General features: G+C 41.5%; 1 protein-coding gene across 2 annotated transcripts in view; it reads right to left on the bottom strand.

Annotated features, from left to right (window-relative positions):
- Positions 1 to 6,868: 6,868 nt before the first annotated feature.
- The window catches only part of si:ch211-212k18.13 (ubiquitin carboxyl-terminal hydrolase 47), a 60,130-nt gene continuing 43,978 nt past the window's right edge, over positions 6,869 to 23,020 (bottom strand). Inside the window, exon 16 of one of the 2 annotated variants that reach the window (XM_060914237.1) lies at positions 6,869 to 10,186. In XM_060914237.1, the coding sequence (XP_060770220.1) occupies positions 9,254 to 10,186 (933 nt within the window). In that variant the 3' untranslated portion in view covers positions 6,869 to 9,253. Of the gene's footprint in view, positions 10,187 to 15,186; positions 15,286 to 23,020 lie in introns of those variants that run through there. The other variant, XM_060914322.1, reaches the window with a different exon arrangement.

The raw sequence follows: 23,020 nt of genomic DNA, 5'->3' as shown, positions 1-23,020 counted from the left end.
CCGCACTCCGGCCCTGCGCAGCTCACAGAGCGCGCGAGTATAGCGCACGAGCAGTGATTTGGGACTGAGCCGCTGTGTGTGTGATCTCAGTGCATGTCGGGCATGCACATCACTTACCACTTGCAAGTGGAAGGATGGCAAGCCTAAAGACAATCATAACTACACAATGGGCAGTATTTGCATCAGTATTTGCAGTATTTTCATACTTTTATACTCTTTAATGAAAGGTGATACAAGGCGGAAGTCCGCGCCGTTTTTCAGCAGTCGCGTCACATGACCAACGCCAGCGAATCAGGAAGGTGGATGTCACAGTGACGTTGTCCAATGACGACGCCAGATAGAGCTCAGCACAGCATATCCTCGTACTCTCAATGTTTACACAGCACCGGACCAGACACGATTTGGATTGAATACGTGGACCCTGGCGGATTCCCGTTTCCCGGCGTTTCCAGGCGTTTTAATGTAAACAGACAGTGCATCCGCGAAGAAAACAAGACAGATACGGTCTAATGTAAACTTGGCCTGAATTATACCAGTGCATTCTAAAGGAAAATGTCAGGACATCTGTCCATGAACTGAATCTCAAGAGAAGGTGGGTCATGCAGCAAGACAATGACCCTAAGCACACAAGTCGTTCTACTAAAGAATGGTTAAAGAAGAATAAAGCTAATGTTTTGGAATGGCCAAGTCAAAGTCCTGACCTTAACCCAATCGAAATGTTGTGGAAGAACCTGAAGCAAGCAGTTCATGTGAGGAAACCCACCAACATCCCAGAGTTGAAACTGTTCTGTACGGAGGAATGGGCTAAAATTCCTCCAAGCCGGTGTGCAGGACTGATCAAGAGTTACCGGAAACGTTTAGTTGCAGTTATTGCTGCACAAGGGGGTCACACCAGATACTGAAAGCAAAGGTTCACATACTTTTGCCACTCACAGATATGTAATATTGGATCATTTTCCTCAATAAATAAATGACCAAGTATCTTATTTTTGTCTCATTTGTTTAACTGGGTTCTCTTTATTTACTTGTAGGACTTGTGTGAAAATCTGATGATGTTTTAGGTCCTATTTATGCAGAAATATAGAAAATTCTAAAGGGTTCACAAACTTTCAAGCACCACTGTATTCAACCCAGTACGTATCTGATCCGGTGCTGTGTAAACATTGAGGAACAAGGATACGCAGTGCTGAGCTCTAGCTGACGTCGTCATTGGACAACGTCACTGTGACATCCACCTTCCTGATTCGCTGGCGTTGGTCATGCCACGTTGGTCATGTGACGCGACTGCTGAAAAACCTTCTCCTCTTTAGTCCCAATGACACGGCGTCCCTGATTTCCATAAAGAACTTCAAATTTTGATTCTTATGCTCTCTCACTCGCTTGCTCTCTCTTTCTCTCTCTCTCCTCTCTCTCACACTCTCTTGCTCACTCTCTCTCTCTCACTCGCTCACTCAATCTCTCACAACTTTATGTGCTTGCAAGTGGTGAGTGACTTGTGCATGCCCGATATGCACTGGGATCATGTGACGTGCCGTCTAATTAGTCATGTAATTAGCGTATCCGTGTATTGGCGTTGCTGTGTGCACAGGGAACGGTTTTGTTGCGGGCACAGAAATTTTGTGTGTGTACGCGAATCGTTTTAAAAACGTTAATCTGATGATCCGCTGATCCGAAATAATGTAAACAGGGCCTTTGATTGCACACAGGTGGATCTTAATCACCTATTTATGTGACTTATGAAGTGAATTGGTTGGACCAGCTCTTTTTTTAGGGATTTCATACAAAAGGGGGTGAATACCTATGCACACTCCAGATTTCTGGGTTGGTTTTTTTTTTCATTATATTTATTGCTTGTGTCACAGTAAAACAACAATTTTCACCATTAAAGTGGTAGGCATGTTGTGTAAATCAAATGGTGCTAACCCTCCCAAAATCCATTTTAATTCCATCATGCAATGCAACAAAACAGGACAAACACCAAGGGGGATGAATACTTTTGCAAGATACTGTATGTAGTCACATATTTACTCTAATGGATTAAAAGAAAAGAGAGATTGATGGGGATAACAGGAAGATGATGCAGGAGTAGGTGACTTGGAGGTGGGTGAGAATAGGGCCGTTATTGAAAATTAAAGGGATAATAATCCAGAATTACACTTTATATTTTACCATTAAAGTAATCAACATACCCCAAATTGATATGTATGTCAAAGCAATGGCAATTCTAGGAATTTATTTATTTATTTATTTTTCCAGTGAGGCAACAAAGGGGCCACAACTCATTTCAGGTCCAAATAAATACCATCAAATTCAAAGAGCTCCAAAAATGAAAAGGATAACTTTTTACACACTGGGTTTAGTTCATTAATTAGGTAGCCTACTTTTAACATCTGTCTGGCAAATTCAAGGCAATCTATTAGGACAGCACAATTTCACCTGTTTGAAGCCTCTTTGCCCCACCAGATGGAATGTTCAGACCCCTGCTATACATGCAGTTCTTAGTCAGTAGGAGTCTGTGCTGACTGCTTTGGATCCTGCATCCTGCAGAAAAGTATACACATCAACCTAGCTAATAGGCAATGGTTTTGACAAAAAAAATCCACATTTGGAGCACTGTGCTTCATCTTACAATGGCAGAAAACAAAATGGTTGGAGTTGGAGTGCTGAGACACCAGCCTGCAACGTCAACCACAGACAGTGTCACGGAGGTAGACTGTGGTCATGTGGCGAAAAAAGAGAATGCAACAGAAGATAACAAATGAACACTCCCAACATTTGTTTACAAAAGCCTCTGATATAACAACAAAAATGAACTTGCATGCACTTCAAATGCTTTAAATCCAGAAACCAGCTAAATGCTATGGAGTGTTTTAACAATGTCATGTCAAGTCAAGTTTGTTTGTACAGTGCTTTTAACAATAGACATTGTCCCAAAGCAGCTTTACAGAATCTGAATTACCCAAGACATGAGCCAATTTTATCCCTAATCTATCCCCAATGAGCAAGCCTGTGGCGACGGTGGCAAGGAAAAACCCCAGACGACATGAGGAAGAAACCTCGAGAGGAACCAGACTCAAAAGGGAACCCATCCTCACCTGGACAACAACAGACAACATGACTATAACATTAACAGTTTTAACATGAAGTCAGTTTCGTTGATGTTATAAACTCTTCATTAATGGAAACTTGAGTGCAAAACTGTTCATGACAACTGCAGTCCCAAAGTTAGCAAGCCAACTGTAGTCCTCAGCCACAAAAGCATTACTGTAAGTGTCCAGAGTGTCTTCCAAGTGTGAGTTTCAACTGTCCATATGGGGCCGTCCTCCACAGGAGCGATGTGATGAGACTCCAACCAGACCTAGGGCATAAGGATGGATCAGGCAGGTCCGAGGAGCAGAAGAGGTCAGCACCTTAATCCCAGGATTGACATGTAACTCAGAGGGACAGGTTTTTTTTTTTTTTTTGGGGGGGGGGGGAGCGAGAAAACACAGATTGTTAGGTATGCCCAATGTCACCTGAATAAGTAGGTACAGTATACATTTTGTGCTGAGTACAAGCAGGGACTCTGGCAAAACTAACTATGACAGCATAACTAAAAAGAGAGAGCCAGAAGGTAACACAGGGATGAGGGAGCCCCGGGACATAAAGCAACAGCCACTACACCATCAACAAACTTGGGTGAGCAAGCGAGTGGGGGACTGACAGCATCCATACATCCCAGTTTACCAAAACACTATGTCTGAGGACCCTCCAGATCTACACCTTTACCTCATAAACACCATTAACAAAAGGCTTGACTAAACAGATATGTTTTCAGCCTCGACTTAAATGTTGAGACTGTGTCTGATTCCTGAACATTACTTGGAAGGCTGCTTCATAACTGTGGGGCTTTGTAAGAAAAGGCTCTGCCCCCTGATGTTACCTTCACTATATGAGGTACCAGCAGATAGCATGCACCTTTTGATCTAAGTTGGCGTGGCAGGTCATAAAGGACCAGAAGTTCACTCAGGTACTGTGGTGCAAGACCAGTCAGTGTTTTAAAGGCCAATAGTAGTATTTTATAATCAATACGAAATTTGATTGGGAGCCAATGCAGTGTGGATAAGACAGGGGTGATGTGGTCATATTTTCTAGTTCTAGTAAGGACTCTTGCTGCTGCATTTTGAACTAACTGGATCTTGTTTATGCACTTATTGGAACATCCAGACAGTAAGGCATTACAATAATCCAACCTGGAGGTAACGAAAGTATGAACTAGTTTTTCTGCGTCATGTAGTGACATTAAATTTCTCATCTCATCTCATTATCTCTAGCTGCTTTATCCTGTTCTACAGGGTCGCAGGCAAGAGGGAGCCTATCCCAGCTGACTACGGGCAAAAGGCGGGGTACACCCTGGACAAGTCGCCAGGTCATCACAGGGCTGACACATAGACACAGACAACCATTCACACTCACATCTATGGTCAATTTAGAGTCACCAGTTAACCTAACCTGCATGTCTTTGGACTGTGGGGGAAACCGGAGCACCCGGAGGAAACCCACGCGGATACGGGGAGAGCATGCAAACTCCGCACAGAAAGGCCCTTGCCGGCCACGGGGCTCGAACCTGGACCTTCTTGCTGTGAAGCGACAGCATTAACCACTACAGCACTAACCACTATCCAGGTAATGTTATCAATGTGAGTCTCGAATGAAAGACTGGGGCCAATAATCACCCCAAGGTATTTTACTGCTGCATGTGAAGAAACAGAAAGGCCATCCAGAGTTACTGTGTAATCAGAAAACTTACTTCTAGCTGCATGTGGTCCTAGTACAAGTACTTCAGTCTTGTCAGAGTTAAGCCGAAGGAAGTTAATAAGCATCTAGTGTCTAATGTCCTTTACACATTCCTCAATTCTATTAAGCTGGTGTCTCATCTGGTTTTGCAGAAACATACAACTGTGTGTCATCAGCATAACAGTGGAAACTAATATTTACAAATAATATCACCCAGAGGTAACATATAACAATGCTGGGCATCAACAGTATAACACCACTGTTTAAAAAATAAATTGTCCCATATTAATAGAAATATTGTGTTTTTTGAAAGTTTAAAGTACCAGTCAAAGTTTTGGACACACCTCCTCATTCACCTACTCATTTCTGTATGTTGACTATTTTCTACATTGTAGAACAATACTCATCTCATCTCATTATCTCTAGCCGCTTTATCCTTCTACAGGGTCGCAGGCAAGCTGGAGCCTATCCCAGCTGACTACGGGCGAAAGGCGGGGTACACCCTGGACAAGTCGCCAGGTCATCACAGGGCTGACACATAGACACAGACAACCATTCACACTCACATCTATGGTCAATTTAGAGTCACCAGTTAACCTAACCTGCATGTCTTTGGACTGTGGGGGAAACCGGAGCACCCGGAGGAAACCCACGCGGATACGGGGAGAGCATGCAAACTCCGCACAGAAAGGCCCTTGCCGGCCACGGGGCTCGAACCTGGACCTTCTTGCTGTGAAGCGACAGCATTAACCACTACAGCACTAACCACTATCCAGGTAATGTTATCAATGTGAGTCTCGAATGAAAGACTGGGGCCAATAATCACCCCAAGGTATTTTACTGCTGCATGTGAAGAAACAGAAAGGCCATCCAGAGTTACTGTGTAATCAGAAAACTTACTTCTAGCTGCATGTGGTCCTAGTACAAGTACTTCAGTCTTGTCAGAGTTAAGCCGAAGGAAGTTAATAAGCATCTAGTGTCTAATGTCCTTTACACATTCCTCAATTCTATTAAGCTGGTGTCTCATCTGGTTTTGCAGAAACATACAACTGTGTGTCATCAGCATAACAGTGGAAACTAATATTTACAAATAATATCACCCAGAGGTAACATATAACAATGCTGGGCATCAACAGTATAACACCACTGTTTAAAAAATAAATTGTCCCATATTAATAGAAATATTGTGTTTTTTGAAAGTTTAAAGTACCAGTCAAAGTTTTGGACACACCTCCTCATTCACCTACTCATTTCTGTATGTTGACTATTTTCTACATTGTAGAACAATACTGAAGACATCAAAACAATAAATAAATATGGAACATATATGGAATTGTATGTTTAAAAAAAGTGTTAAAAAACCAAAATTTTGTTCATATTTTAGATTCTTCAAAGTACCCACTGTTTACCTTGATGACGTTTTGTACACTATTGGCATTATCTTAACCAGCTTCATGAGGTAGTCACATGGAATGCTTTTCAGTTAACAGCTGTGCCTCGTCAAAAGTTAATTAGTGCAATTTCTTGCCTTCTTAACGTATTTGAGCTCAAACAGTAAATAGTAAATAATAAAAATACAGTAAACAGCCCTATTCCACAACTGTAGTAATCCATATTATGTCAAGAACCGCTCAGCTCAGTAAAGAGAAACGACATCCATCATTACTTTAAGACATGAAGTGACTTTTAATGAATACAATTTTTAAAATGAATTTTAGTTGATTGTTAATTTATCATAATGGACATGGACTACTATTATCCTATGTTGTTTCCATTTTCAGACATGTGAAGGTGAGGTACAGAGATGTTATAGACAGATGCCAAATCCAGACAAAAATAACCATTTTTAAAATAGTTTATTTACACATTCACTTTATCTATAGCCTTGGAATTTTGTATCGAAAATTCCACACACAAGACCTTGTGATTCATTTTAGAAACAATATTCTATAGGAAAAAAAATTAACATACAATTTAACTGTTAAATTTAGAATTTAATTTTAACATTATGACATTAAGTATGCTTCATGGAAAAGGAAATATCCAAGAGCAGATATACTAATGATGCTGACAACAGTAATAATAAAAAACAAGATTCCACTGTATTATCTTTTTATTACACAAAAAGCATGATTTTACCAGTTATATGTAATGTAACAAAAGAAAAACACCAAACAAACCCTACAACAATCTGCTATGAAAAGAAACATGTAAGTCAGTAGGATACATCAGAAGTTACAAGCCCCATAATAACTACATGCAGATCAGAATGATTTTTTTGAAAAAAAAAAATTACAAAAAGCACTGTGCTTCTGACAGTGGTAATATTTTCTTGTCCTTAAAGCAACATTTTCTTCTGAGTGCTAATGCTGTTAGAGTCTGCCTTATTTTGTGTATTCAGTCCACTGTTCACTCTTGAACTGCACCGTCAGCCAAAGTTTGGAGAGACGTAGGAAGATGTGGAGAAACTTTTGGAAAAGTAGACCCAGTAGCATTAAAGCTTCCTCATCTCAAGACAGACCTTGAACCAGTTCCCGAGCCAGGGCTGGAACATGAGGCTGATCCAGAACCACTGATATGGTAAAGGCTATACAGTACACTGTGGTCATGCCTTCAGTAAGCATAAACCAGATCCTTCTGCCATGAGACACCTTTATAAGACAGCTTCAAATTTACAGGCAAAGTTTTTGCTGTATTTCACTCCAGTATTTAGGTCTGTGATGCCCTCAAACTGTCTTTGATCATTACATTACATTGCAGGCATTGAGCAGACACTCTTATCCAGAGGGATGTACACTATAACCAGAGCAGCCTGGGAAGCATTTGGAGTTAGGTGCCTTGCTCAAGGGCACTTCAGCCATTTCGGCTGATCCAGAGAATCAAACCAGCAACCTTGTGGTCCCAAACATTTTGGTCCCAAACCCTGCTTCTCTAACCTATAGGTCATGGCTTCCCCAGTAACACTGAATTTCATTACTGGACTAGATTTTGGTGTGTGGCCTCCGTAACTGATAACCTTCTTGTGAGTAGCTGGATCTAGGATCCCAAGTGGACCCATTTACTCTGTTGGATCAGTCCAGGTTATTGCTGAGGTCCTGATAGAGAGAAATGGGCTCATGGGATATGATGAAGTGGACCCAAAAGAAGATGAATGTGATTCAAATTGCCTGTCTGCAAATTAAGTGATGGGCAGGGTGCCTGCACGAAACTGGTCCGCTGAAGACTGGTTTATGTACAGACTGGTCTATGAAGATGATGATGACGACATCAGTGTCATACTAATGTCCAGACTTTTGGACAGTTATCATTGTGTTCAGTGATATTAAGGTCAGGGCTCTATGCAGGCCACTTGAGGTCTTCTACTCTAACTTTGGCAAATCATGTTTATTGACCTCCCTTGTGTTAGAACAGGGCCTCTTAGTTGAATTTGGAAACTGTAATGCTATAGCAATAGAAAGACTTTTAGACATGTGTGTACTTCCAGGTTTGTGCCAACAGTTTGAGGAAGGCCCACATATGGGTGTAATGGTCAGGTGTCCAAAAACCTTTGGTGATATAGTGTACTGTGCAAAAGTCTTAGGCACCCTATTTTTCCTACAAATTATGTCTTGGATGTTTATTTCTGCATTATTGGGTCAGTAAAACCATTTTAGATTTCCAAATATTACTTTTCGAAAAAAAAAAAAAATACAGAACAATATTTGTAGGTCAGTAAAGAAAGTAACATACAGTCCCTTCCAAACAGATTGGAAAAACAAGATGGATTCTTTTGTTTTTGTCTTTGTGGGCAAATCCCAGGGCTCAAACCAAGAGTAAACGTTCAGAACTATTAACTGTTTAAACAATCAATTTAACAGGGCACACTTCGGCAACAAGAAACACTCGGCAGTCGTGTTCCAATATTTCTGATCACTTGAAAAATGTGTGCATAAAGACAAAAATGTCTCTTAACACATCTAGTTGTAAATATCAGGCAATGAAAGCTGAAATTCTGATCGATCATCTCATATTCATATTTTGATCTCAAGTCCAAATGTCTTCAGTTTATAGCAAAAACAAAAGAATTGGCCTTGCAGTTCCAATACTTTCAGAGGTGACTGTATTATATAGTATGCCAATTTTCAAACAAAAACATAAAGAAGGCTGTTAGGGATTATCTGCAAAACAGAAGCAAGTGCAGCAGTCAAAGTCTCCAGAACTGTGGCAGATTCTCTGAGATGCTCAGTAAAATATGCCAGCAAATTATCTTACAAAACTGCACAATTTGTACCCAAAATTACTGATGAATTTTTAAGGGCAAAGAGTTGTCAAATATTCACCAAATATTGACTTTGTTTTCTTTATGGTAGTTTTTAAATGTAGAAATTTTTAATTTCATTACTTTATGAAAGTATTTTTGTTTCCAGCTTTTCTTTCCATGTGGTTAAGACCTTGGCACAGTAATGATATAGTATGTCTGATGATCAATGAGACTTTCCTAAACAGATAAATATGTCTTTCTTTCCTGCTCCTTCTCCTTCAGCAGTAAGAAAGAAAGCTTGGTTGCAGAGTCAGTTATGCATTGCTCCATCATCTGAGGGTAAGTCAGATACCTCTCTGTGTTTGGGTCAAAGAAACCTTTTGGATCACAAGAAGGGTCAGTAAGCATTCTCTTCATCTCTTCATCAAAAAGGCCACGGTTGTACGCCACTTCCACTGGAAGACGGTGTTTGTCTTTAGGGTCAATGATTCCACCTGTGGCAATTTGAAACTTCAAAAGACGAATACCATGAGATTTAACGATCAGATCCTTCTTCATGGCCTGAAATAGAGAAATTACCGTACCACAGGATGGATCATTGCATCCAGTCACAGCACGTTCAGCAGAGAGAAGGTTGTTTTTAAACACTAGGCTAACCACTCCCATTTCTACAGCCTCAGTAACTGATAGTTTTCGATTACTGATTGGATCGATCACATATCCATTGGATGCTTGAGCCTCCAGCAGTCGGAATGCAGTACCTTTTGTAATCATGTTTTTTTTCTCGGCTTGGTAGATTGACAGTCGTTCTTTAGTAGCCTCTACATACACACCTGAGATACATCTTGTACACTCAGAGTATATCTTCAAGTCTTTGCTATCTTCCATTGTGACTGCTCTCTCCGGAGACAAAACTTTGTCATGGAGTTCTAGGCCAACAAGACCCTCTTCTGTAACAGCCTTTTTTGTGTTGTTTTCTGACCAGCAATGTTCAATATGTCTTTGTTTTCCCTCTTTGGGAAGCATGCCTGTTGCCCTGACATTCAACAAGCTCCTCTGCTTTCCTGTGAAACCTTTGTGAGATTTATCTATTTGAGTGTCAGTCAAGTCTGAGTGTGCTCGTTCCTCAGTGCAAACTTGTGACTTCTTAATTTTTTCTGGAACCTCAGCCTGAGAAAGGGTTAAGCAGAAAGAATACAAAATCCAAAAATTAATAAAACAGTGCTTAAGTTATGATGTCAATTATCAACAGAAAGTCAGAAATTATTAATCAATCAATGATGGGGAGTGCTGTTATAGGAAAAATAATGAATGATAAGGAAGTACTGGTTAAGCTGACGATTTTCCCATAACACTATAGCCTAAGTGTTTAGACAGAAAGAAAGAAAGAAAGAAAGAAAGAAAGAAAGAAAGAAAGAAAGAAAGAAAGAAAGAAAGAAAGAAAGAAAGAACAACTTTATTCATCACACACTTGTGAAATTCCTCTCTGCATTTAACCCATCTGAAGCAGTGAACACACACATGCGCGCACACACGTGAGCAATGAGCACACACGCATACCCAGAGCAGTGGGCAGCCATGCTAACAGCGCTCAGGGAGGAGTTGGGAGTTAGGTTCCTCGCTCAAGGGCACCTCAGCCCAAGGCCGTCCCATATTAGCCTAACCGCATGTCTTATTTATTTATTTATTCCTCTTACACAACAGCAATTTTCCAATTATTACAACTGTAAATTGTACAATTGTAATTTTTGTAATTTCTTTTTAAATTGTCTTAATTATTTATTAATGAACAGTGTATTGTGCTTTTATTGATTTGTAGTTAGAGTTACTGTTGTGGGACATCTGTGGAGCAAGTTGCTTCTTGTTATCACTTATGTGATAAACAAATTTATAACTATAAACAAATATTCCCTAACCAGCCTCTCTTTTTAAGTATTAGAACAAGTCTCTCATCTCATTATCTCTAGCCGCTTTATCCTGTTCTACAGGGTCGCAGGCAAGCTGGAGCTTAAGTGAAGTAATATAAACCTGTGATTTGCAACTGTATTACTGGAGTAAATTAGCACCCTCTAAGCAATTAGATTTAACAATTCAACAGTGCTGTGGTAGGGCTGGGCGATATTGCAAAAAAAAAAAAAAATTTCTTTTTCAACTTTATGAACAAATCTCAATTACAATTTCACTTTTGTTGTTCTTACATAATGTAATTATAATCAAATTGTGTAATTTGTCAATGTTTTTATTTATTAGAATGGACTTTGGAAAATCTTGATGTGTAAAAATAAACGGTTTTTGTAAATAAAGAATATGTATAGAAAGGATTATATATATATATATATATATATATATATATATATATATATATATATATATATATGTGCTTGAAAGTTTGTGAACCCTTTAGAATTTTCCATATTTCTGCATAAATGTGACCTAAAACATCATCAGATTTTCACACAAGTCCTAAAAGTAGATCAAGAGAACCCAGTTAAACAAATGAGACAAAAATATTATACTTGGTCATTTATTTATTGAGGAAAATGATCCAATATTACATATCTGTGAGTGGCAACAGTATGTGAACCTTTGCTTTCAGTATCTGGTGTGACCCCCTTGTGCAGCAATAACTGCAACTAAACATTTCTGGTAACTGTTGATCAGTCCTGCACACCGGCTTGGAGGAATTTTAGCCCATTCCTCCGTACAGAACAGCTTCAACTCTGGGATGTTGGTGGGTTTCCTCACATGAACTACTCACTTCAGGTCCTTCCACAACATTTCCATTGGATTAAGGTCAGGACTTTGACTTGGCCATTCCAAAACATTAACTTTATTCTTCTTTAACCATTCTTTGGTAGAACGACTTGTGTGCTTCAGGTCGTTGTCTTGCTGCATGACCCACCTTCTCTTGAGATTCAGTTCATGGACAGATGTCCTGACATTTTCCTTTAGAATTCGCTGGTATAATTCACAATTCATTGTTCCATCAATGATGGCAAGCCGTCCTGGCTCAGATGCAGCAAAACAGGCCCAAACCATGATACTACCACCACCATGTTTCACAGATGGGATAAGGTTCTTATGCTAGAATGCAGTGTTTTCCTTTCTCCAAACATAACGCTTCTAATTTAAACCAAAAAGTTCGATTTTGGTCTCATCCGTCCACAAAACATTTTTCCAATAGCCTTCTGGCTTGTCCACATGATCTTTAGCAAACTGCAGACGAGCAGCAATGTTCTTTTTGGAGAGCAGTGGCTTTCTCCTTGCAACCCTGCCATGCACACCATTGTTGTTCAGTGTTCTCCTGATGACTCATGAACATTAATATTAGCCAATGTGAGAGAGGCCTTCAGCTGCTTAGACGTTACCCTGGGGTCCTTTGTGACCTCACCGACTATTACATGCTTTGATCTTGGAGTGATCTTTGTTGGTCGACCACACTTTGTTGGTCGTTCTTGCAAGGAGCCTATGGTGGCCTGCATGATAGCGGTTTTATTTTCATTACCTTAATGTAGGTCCCCTGGATCTTTCATATTCCCTATTTCAAGTATTTTTGCTTTTTTATGTATGTTTGTTGAAGATCCAAATAAATGAATTCTGAGTTCTGGGGAGGGTAACAGTGGTCTTGAATTTCCACCATTTATACACAATCTGTCTGACTGTGGATTGGTGGAGTCCAAAGTCTTTAGAGATGGTTTTGTAACCTTTTCCAGCCTGATGAGCATCAACAATGCTTTTTCTGAGGTCCTCAGAAATCTCCTTTGTTTGTGCCATGATACACCTCCTCAAACATGTATTGTGAAAATCAGACTTTGATAGATTCCTGTTCTTTAAATACAACCCCAATTCCAAAAACGTTGGCACACTGTGTAAAACATAAATCAAAACAGAATGTGAAGATTTGCAAAATCATGGAAACCCTATATCTCATTGAAAATAATACAAAGACAACATGCCAAATGTTGAAACTGAGAAATTTTATTGTTTTTTGAAAAAGATATGCTCATTTTGAATTTGATTTCAGCAACACGTTTCAGAAAAGTTGGGACGGGGCAACAAAAGACTGAAAAAGTTATGTAATGCTTAAAAAAAACTAATTTGGTTAATTGGCAACAGGTCAGAAATATGATTGGGTATAAAAAGAGCATCCCAGAGAGGCGGAGTCTCTCAAAAGTAAAGATGGGGAGGGGTTCACCGCTCTGTGAAAGACTGCGTGGGCAAACAGTGCAATAATTTAAGAATAACGTTCCTCAATGTAAAACTGTAAAGAATTTGGGGATCACATCATCTATGGCACATAATATAGTTAAAAGATTCTGAGAATCTGGAGAAATTTCTGTATGCAAGAAACAAGGCTGAAAACTGACATTGGATGCCTGTGATCTTCAGGCCCTCAGGAGACACTGCATTAAAAGCAGACACGTGTCTGTAGTGGAAATCACTGTATGGGCTCAGGAACACTTCAGAAAACCATCGTCTGTGAAAACAGCTCATTACTGCATCCACAAATGCAAGTTAAAACCAGATATAAACAACATCCAGAAACAGCACCACCTTCTCTGGGCCCGAGCTCTTTTACAATGGACTGAGGCGAAGTGGAAAACTGTCCCAAGGTCTGACGAATCAAAAGTAGAAATTCTTTTTAGAAATCATGGACACCACGTCCTCCAGGCTAAAGAGGAGAGGGACCATCATCCGGCTTGTTATCAGTGCACAGTTCAAAAGCCAGCATCTGTGATGGTATGAGGGTGCATTAGTGCACATGACATGGGTAGCTTGTACATCTGGGAAGGCATCATGAATGCTGAATGATATATACACGTTTCAGAGCAATATGCTGCCATACAGACAAAATCTTTTTCAGGGAAGGCCCTCCTTCTTTCAGCAAGACAATGCCCAACCGCTTTCTGCACATATTAAAATTGCATGGCTCTAGTAAAAGAGTCCGGGTGCTAAACTGGCCTGCCTGCAGTCCTGACCTCTCTCGCATTTAAAACATTTGGCGCATTATGAAGTGCAAAATACGACAAAGGAGACCCCAAACTGTTGAGCAACTGAAATTGTATAACGGGCAAGAATGGAACAACATTTCTCTTTCAAAACTACAGCAACTGGTCTCCTCAGTTCCCAAATGTTTACAGAGTGTTGTTAAAAGTAGAGGTGATGCAACACAGTGGTAAACATGCCAGTGTCCTAACTTTTTTGAAATGTGTTGCTGACACCAAATTCAAAATGAGGATATATTTTTCAAAAAACAATAACATTTCTCAGTTTCAAGATTTGATCTGTTGTCTTTGCACTATTTTCAATGAAATATAGGGTTTCCATGATTTGCAAATTATCATATTCAGTTTTTACTTACAGTTTACATAGCATACCAACTGTTTTGGAATTGGGGTTGTAAAACAGGGTGCCCACTCACACCTGATTGTCATCCCATTGATTGAAAACACCTGACTCTAATTTCACCTTCAAATTAACTGCTAATCCTAGAGGTTCACATACTTTTGCCACTCACAGATATGTAATATTGTATAATTTTCCTCAATAAATAAATGACCAAGTATAATATTTTTGTCTCATTTGTTTAACTCTGTTCTCTTTATCTACTTTTAGGACTTGTGTGAAAATCCGATGATGTTTTAGGTCATATTTATGCAGAAATATAGAAAATTCTAAAGGGTTCACAAACTTTCAAGCACCACTGTGTGTGTATATATATATATATATATATATATATATATATATATATATATATTACACAATATATATACAGGGTGTAAAAAAAAAAATGTATCTTATTTACATTCTGTCACAGAAAAAGAACAGTTCAGATAAATTATTGAAAACCCAAATATTGCCATGACATTCATATCCAAGATGACTGTATGTAAACTTGTATGCAAAAATAAATAAATAAATAAATAAATGTTTCCCGGCGGCACGGTGGTGTAGTGGTTAGCGCTGTCGCCTCACAGCAAGAAGGTCCAGGTTCGAGCCCCGTGGCCGGCGAGGGCCTTTCTGTGCGGAGTTTGCATGTTCTCCCCGTGTCCGCGTGGGTTTCCTCCGGGTGCTCCGGTTTCCCCCACAGTCCAAAGACATGCAGGTTAGGTTAACTGGTGACTCTAAATTGACCGTAGGTGTGAATGTGAGTGTGAATGGTTGTCTGTGTCTATGTGTCAGCCCTGTGATGACCTGGCGACTTGTCCAGGGTGTACCCCGCCTTTCGCCCGTAGTCAGCTGGGATAGGCTCCAGCTTGCCTGTGACCCTGTAGAAGGATAAAGTGGTTAGAGATAATGAGATGAGAATATTTCCCCCCCTTTGGGTTTTCTGAAATCAACACAGGGTCAAAATTATACATACAGGATCAAAAATATACATACAGCACACCTAATATTTGGGTAAAATGTTTCTTTGCAAGATTCACCTTGACCAAACATTTTTGTTTACCATGAACAAACTTCTGGCAGAATCCTGGTTGGATATTTCATGACTCTGTCATGATCCGCCCTGGATTTCCACTCCGAAGATTTCCTATCTCCCAGTTCAGCGCAATCCGAATCCGGGACGGGACTTCCACCTTGCCGGCATTCACTTCCTGGTCTGCTCTGCTGTGTATAAATACGCCGTTCTTAGAAGGGGACTTTGCCAGGATGGGATCAGCGGTGGCTGCTGGACTGTGAATGGTCAGGAGTTGCCGGTAGGAAGTGACAGAGTAGGAAGTGTAGGATGGATGAACCTGAGCACAGGTATGGTGAGGATGGGGGACCCAAGCATAAAAAATCAAAAGGGAATTCTTATCAAAGGATAATTACGGAGGATATGGATACATCTGTGAGGAAGGAATCGTACAAGGTATTTTTCAGTTTTGTAAATGAGGGGGAATCTTTTGCGGGTTGGAGTCCCATCCAATTGATGAAACAGGTGCATAAAGAGTTGGGCGAAGTTGTACGTGCTAGTAAGACAAGGTCTGGGGCACTTCTGGTAGAGTGTGTGGATGAAGAACAACAATCGAGAGCAGTAAAGATAACCGAGTTTTGCGGTCAGAATGTAAAATGTGTGGTTGGCTGAGATAAGGAGCTGATTAGAGGAGTAATAATGGGAATCCCAGTAGATGATTCAATGGAGGAATTGGTTGCAAGCATAAGAAATGTCAAAGTAAAAGAGGCAAAGCGCCTGAAGATGAAGAGGGATGGTGTATTGAAGGACAGCCTGTCCGTGTTTGTTAGGGTTTTGCTGGGATTCGAACCTGGTTCGTTGGTGTGATGATCCAGCAAACCCCCACTAGGCCACCAGGGGAATGACTCAAATGCAGAGGCGTGAGGCGGAAGTAGAAAAAGTAACAAAAGGTTTATTTATACTATGTACACTATATACAATCCAGGGCAAAACAAAAAAAAAAACAGAGTATAATTCAAAAAGAAAAAGGCAAAAATGCAAAAGCTCAGAAGATCCACAAAACACAGTACAAAGGAAACTGGAGATAAACATAACAGCACAAAGACTCCGTGACAAGAGGACTGAACTCAGGGGTATAAATACACAAACTAATTAAGGACACAGGTGAAGATAATTAGGACTAACAGGCAATTAACAAAAAAAAAAAAACACAAAACACAGGAACAGTGGCGGCCTCTAGAGGCCAAAATAAATATGACACGAAAAGGAAATAACAGCGGCCTCTAGAGGCCAAAACAGTCCAAGTCCTAACAGTGTTACTAACTTTTGATGAAATGAGGCTCCCGCAAAAGGTCTTTATTGGTTTCATGTGTCATGATGTTAGGATGTATATCCCTCCTCCGCTGAGGTGCTTCAAGTGTCAAAGGTATGGGCATGTAGCGGCCGTATGTAATGGTAAAACGAGATGCAGCAAGTGTGGAGGTGAACACAAGTATGGAGAATGTGCACAGGGGGCAACTCAAAAATGCTGTAATTGTGGGGGCAATCATAGTGCAGCGTATGGAGGATGCGAGGTGTTTAAGCGAATGAGAGAAGTTCAGAGAATTAAAGTGGAGCAAGGAATGTCATACGCAGAAGCAGTAAAGCGAGTTCCCAGACTAGTGCCTACGACAAAGAGCGACAACAACAGGAAGGAGGTAGAGTGCACGACATGTAAAAAAATACAAGATGATTCTCTTATTGTTAAGAAACTTGATTTTGTGCTCTTTATGACTGATGTTATTAACGGAACTGCTCAGTATAGGAGCAGGATTGACAGGATTAAGATTATAGTTAAGTCTGCCAAGAAGTTCTTGGATATTGAAGGTCTGGAATGGGAAACTGTTGTAGAAGCTCTTAATGAGCCAACTGCTGGTAATGACGTGAACACATCTCAATCGCAATCATGCTTAGAGCCATTAGTTACATTTTGATGGTGCTGCACATCCTTCAATGGAATGCAAGGAGTCTGATTGCTAATGGGCAAGAATTTAAGAGGTATATTGAGAAGCTGGAGGTGAGGCCTAATGTTATATGCATTCAAGAATCATGGCTGATCCCCAAGCTAGACTTTGTTATAAAGGGGTTTATCGCAGTAAGGAGGGACAGGGACTCTGGCAAGGGTGGAGGGGTTATCACCTTCATTGAGAGGGGTCTTCAGTTTAGTGAGGTAAGGAAAGGGGAAGACCTGGAATACGTCATTATTGAAGTATGGTCTAAAGAAGGGAAAGTGTCGATTGTGAACTTTTATAACCCTTGTAGGCAGCTGGAATTAGGGTCACTTGAAGGAATTGGTAAGGAAATGTCTGGGAAAATAATTTGGTGTGGAGATTTTAATGCACATAGCACATTGTGGGGTGACAAGAATGATGTTAATGGTAATGTGCTGGAAGATTACATGGATGAAGGATTAGTTTGCCTAAATGATGGGTCAGCCACCAGGGTTGACATCTCTAGAGGGACAGAATCAGCGATAGATTTAACCATAGTGTCCAGGAATGTGGCTGACAAGTGTGAGTGGGTGGTTTTAAATGGGAGCACAATGGGGAGTGACCACTTCCCCATTAGGGTTCAGGTTGGGGTAGAGGTGCAAAATGAAGGGGTTACAGGAGGGGGCAGATGGTTACTGGAAAGAGCTGATTGGGAGAAATATACAGAACTGAGCGATGAATTCTTATCACTGGTTGATGAAAATGGGAGTGTAGAAGAGTTGTGGGGGGGAAATTAACTCAGGTATAGTGGCTGCTGCAGGGGGAGCTATCCCAAAGTCAGTACCAAGGCCCCTAAACAGGATAGTGCCATGGTGGACAAAAGAATGTCAGGAGGCAGTTAAGGAGAGGAACAGAATGTTTAGGTTGTTGAAAAGGTCCCATAACTATCAGTGCTTGATTGAGTACAAAAAGGCACAAGCTCTAGTGAAAAGAGCAGTGAGAAAGGCAAAAAAGGAGTATTGGAAGAATTTTTGTAACTCGGTGGGGCGTACAACCCCCATTGAGAGAGTGTGGGGTACAATTAAGAAAATGAAAGGTATACAAAAAAGTTATGATTATCCCTTGATCAGGGATGGAGAGAAAGTGGCAGCTACAAGTCATGACAAGGCAGAAGTTATTGCAAGAACTTTAGCCAAAGTGCATAGTTCTGAAAACCTGAGGTGGGAGGAGAAGAAAGGAAGGGAGGATACAATTTTACGACACACCGGTGTGAATGTCAGTGATGATCAGGCAGGAGGGAGGATGGATGCCCTGTTTACAAAAGCAGAACTAAATAAGGTGCTAAGGAAGGTAAAGAAGTCTGCCCCAGGGAAGGACACAATATGCTATGAAATGCTAAATAAGTTAAGTGGCCAGGGAAATGAAAAGCTACTGCTGCTGTTCAATAGAATATGGGTAGAGGGGGTAATTCCTAGTGAGTGGAAAGAATCTCTAGTAGTACCCATCAGGAAACCTGGGAAGGACCCTCATAATCCGAGTAGCTACCGACCAATAGCCTTAACCTCCCAGGTGGGAAAAACCATGGAAAAGATGATAACTGAAAGAATTAATTATTGGGCAGAGACTGAGGGAATTTTCCAAAGCTATCAGAGTGGTTTTAGGAGAGGAAGAAGCACCATGGACCCAGTCATTTGTTTAGAGGATGCTATTAGGAGAGCCCAAGTAAACAAAGAGTCAGTGGTTGCAGTGTTTTTTCATATTGAAAAAGCATATGATATGCTTTGGACAAGAGGCCTGGTAATGAAGTTGCAGCAATTAGGGCTGGGGGGCAGGATGCTCCAATGGGTAGAAGCATTCCTGACTGAAAGGCGATTAAGAGTCAAAATAAATGGGGAAGTAAGTTCCAGCTATATTGCAGAAAATGGAACTCCTCAGGGGAGCATAATTAGTCCCCTATTGTTCGACATCATGATTGACCAAATATTTAAAAATGTGCAGGGGCCTGATGGGGGTAGCTTTATTTGCTGACGATGGAGCCATGTGGAAGAGGGTGAGGAATTTGAAATTCATTATGAAGAAAATGCAGGAAGCTGTAAATGAAGTCCATCAATGGGCAGTTCAGTGGGGATTTAGAATCTCAGTAGAGAAGACAAAAGTGATGATTTTCTCTAGGGGAAGTATAAATCCTGAGCTAAAAATCCTCCTGTCAGGGAGTAAGTTGGAAAGAGTAGATGTTTCTAAATATCTGGGGGTGTGGTTTGACAAGAAGTTGACCTGGGCCTTCCATATCCAGAAAATGGTGGATAAGTGCAAAAAAATTCTAAATGTCATGAGATGTCTGTGTGGGGTTGAATGGGGAGCATCAAGGGGAGCACTGAGAGCAATTTATACTGGACTAATGAGGTCAGTGTTTGACTATGGATGTATAGCCTATGGGTCGGCCTCTAAGTCAATGTTGCATAAGTTGGATCTAATGCATAATCAAGCCTTGAGAATATGCTGTGGAGCAGTCAAAACCTCACCAGTGAATGCAATTCAGGTTGAGGTGGGGGAAATGCCCTTACAGTTGCGAAGGGAGCAGCTTGCCCTGGTATACTGGGTTAATCTCGGGGGTCATGATGAGAGTCACATAGTACAGCTAGTCCTGACTCATTGTCAAGAGCGACTACATGAGGGAGGGAGGAGCTTTGGGTGGACTGTCAAGGACAGGGTTGAGAGCATGGGGTTAAGTAGACTTGATATCGCCCCAACAGTGTCATACCCTATAGTTCCTCCTTGGACCTTGGAAGAATTAAAAGTGGACTTTGGGCTGCTTGAGGAAAGGCAAGAGGGTGAAGTGGACAAATGGAGAGTGAGTGGGTACATATCAGAACACTACAACCAGTGTATGATTTTGCACACAGATGCCTCAAAGGGCACAGACAAAAGGGTGGGAGTGGCACATGTGGTCCCTGAACTTGGGTTGGCCATATATAAGAGGCTGACAGACGATCTGGCGGTATACACAGCGGAACTGGTAGCCATATGGTTTGCCCTGCTTTGGTTAGAGGGTAATGACATGAGAAACAGGCAAATAGTTATAGCATCTGACTCTAGTTCAGCCCTTCAAAGTATTCAGCTCTCTCACTCAACAACCAGGGATGACATTCTATTTGAGATTCTTTAGCTGGCAAGTGCATTACTAAAGGCGGGTTTTAAGTGTTCTTTTTTTATGGGTTCCTGCTCACATAGGGGTTGAGGGGAATGAGATGGCAGATAAATATGCCAAAAGAGCAGCAAGCAAAGAGAATATAGATACGCACATAAAGTATTGCAAGGCAGAAGTAAAGAGCATAATTAAAACCAAAATTAACAATAAATGGCAGCAGCTCTGGGAGAGTGGGCCCACTGGGAGGCATCTTTTTAACATTCAGCCTCAAGTCTCGAAAATTGTTGGTGATGGGGGTGCAAGGCAAGAAGTGGTGTTGGCCAGACTGAGAATGGGGCACACAAAGCTGAATAGCACTCTCGCTAAAATGAACAAGCACGCTGATAGTAACTGCGAATTCTGCATGGGAAGCCCAGAAACTGTAGAGCATGTCCTGATTCACTGTAGGAAATACCAGCAAGAGAGACAGGTTTTTATTGAACACTTATGCCGCTTTTCCACTACAAACGCGGCTGAGTCGGGCTGAGCCATGCCATGCTGAGTTGGGCTGAGTCGAGCTGAGCGGGGCTGTTGGAGTTGCATTTTGACTACAACCGCGCTGAACCGTGCTGGCTGGAAGTGGGTGGACACATTGGGTGGAGTTAGCGAAAGTGGGTGGACGTCACGTGATGTCGTTAAGCAGCGCAAACAGTGACATCAGTGAGCTTTTAAGCGGTAGTCTCACAACCCGAATAGTAAACAATAAACATGGTGGACATGGAGTCGTTAGTGTTGCCGGTCTTGGTTCTGTGGCTTGTTGTCACCGACAACGCCAACAGATACTGGCAAGAGTGTATAGATGAGGCGAGGCGCATAAGGCTTCAGAAATTCTCGTAATTCGTAATTCTTCTTCTTCCAGGTTTACGGTGTTTACAGATCCCAGCGTGCTCGCGGGGCGTGTGTGGGCATGTGAGGACACTCCTCCTCACCAATCAGTGCACAGGGGAGTGTCTGCTCATGCCCCCAGCCTCACTCGGCTCGCTTTGGCTCGCTTCAGCCCAACTCCAAAACGGTGCGAGTTTTAGGGGCTAAGCAGGGCTGAAGCGAGCTGAGTCGTGCTGTTCTTTGGTAGTCGAAACGCGAGCCGTGTCGGGCTGAAGTGAGCTGAAGCAGCTGAAGTGAGCTGAAAAAGGGTAGTGGAAAAGGGCCAATAGAGACCAATGATACAACATTCAGACTAAAAAATATTTTACAAAGAAGTAATGGGAAGATTTTTTTGTTGTTGTTTACTTTTTTGAAAGAGACAGGTCTAATAAGACGCATTTAATTTTTAGAAGAGGCAACTACTGTTCCACACTCCAGTCCAGCGGTGGCGGTAATACACCAAAGTCATTGTCAACCGCCATTCAAAAAAAAGAAGAAGAAGAAGAAGGGGACTTTGCCGGCGTACGGATGGACAGGACCACTAGGCCAGGATTGGTTAAAGATGGCTGGAGAGCGGGAAGAACTGGGTTGCTGACGGTGGTGAATTTAAATCTGTCTGCAATATGCGGTAATGTTGATATCCTACCAGAACTGTACAGTGAATGTAAATGGTCATGGTGGAGAAGTCTGGCGGGCATTTGAGAAATAATAATCTGGGTGACGATATGTTTTGGGATGAACTTAGTCGGGTGAGGAAGCTATCAGACAGAGATAGCAGTGGAGAATCGGTGGCCTCAGTGGTCAAAAGGTTAAGAGTGGTTAGAAGACGGTCTAATGAAGATAGAGACTACGACATGGAAAGTAATTGTTGCCTTCGAAGCAAAAGGTGGACCAGATTTACATCCCATTCACATCACTAATGCCATTCAGAAAGAAATAGGGAAGATTCATCATGCCACATTCCTGGGGAATGGTAGACTGCTAATCTATGCTAGCTCAGAAGAACAACGTAACAACATCCTAAAGAAAAACACACTTAATAAGCTTAAGATATCCTCACACATTCCAGGGACAGCATCTAGAACAAGAGGGGTCATATCAGGAATTCCTACGACTGTCTCTATTGAAGAGATCAAAGAGAACCTGTCCCAGTATGCAATACTTGATGCTAAACGACTGACTAATGCCGCTTTTCCACTACAAACGCGGCTGAGCCGTGCCGTGCCGAGTCGAGCTGAGTCGAGCTGAGCGGGGCTGTTGGAGTTGCATTTCGACTACAACCGCGCTGAACCGTGCTGGCTGGAAGTGGGTGGACACATTGGGTGGAGTTAGCGAAAGTGGGTGGACGTCACGTGATGTCGTTAAGCAGCGCAAACAGTGACATCAGTGACAGTGGCGGAACAAGTCAGAGCCGGGCCGGGGGCGGGGCAAATGACCGGGCCCTTTATTAAAGCTTATCATAACATCATTTTAGGCTACAAAATGTCCGCAACTGCGGTGTTTACCAATTTCAACACTACCGGGTGCAACTATATGTTATTTAGTACATCAAGTCCTTCAAACGAACATGTAACTCAGAAACA

Source organism: Neoarius graeffei, chromosome 1, assembly GCF_027579695.1.
Source record: "Neoarius graeffei isolate fNeoGra1 chromosome 1, fNeoGra1.pri, whole genome shotgun sequence".
In the NCBI taxonomy this organism is placed as follows: domain Eukaryota; kingdom Metazoa; phylum Chordata; class Actinopteri; order Siluriformes; family Ariidae; genus Neoarius; species Neoarius graeffei.
This window is presented reverse-complemented; position numbering and strand designations above follow the sequence as displayed.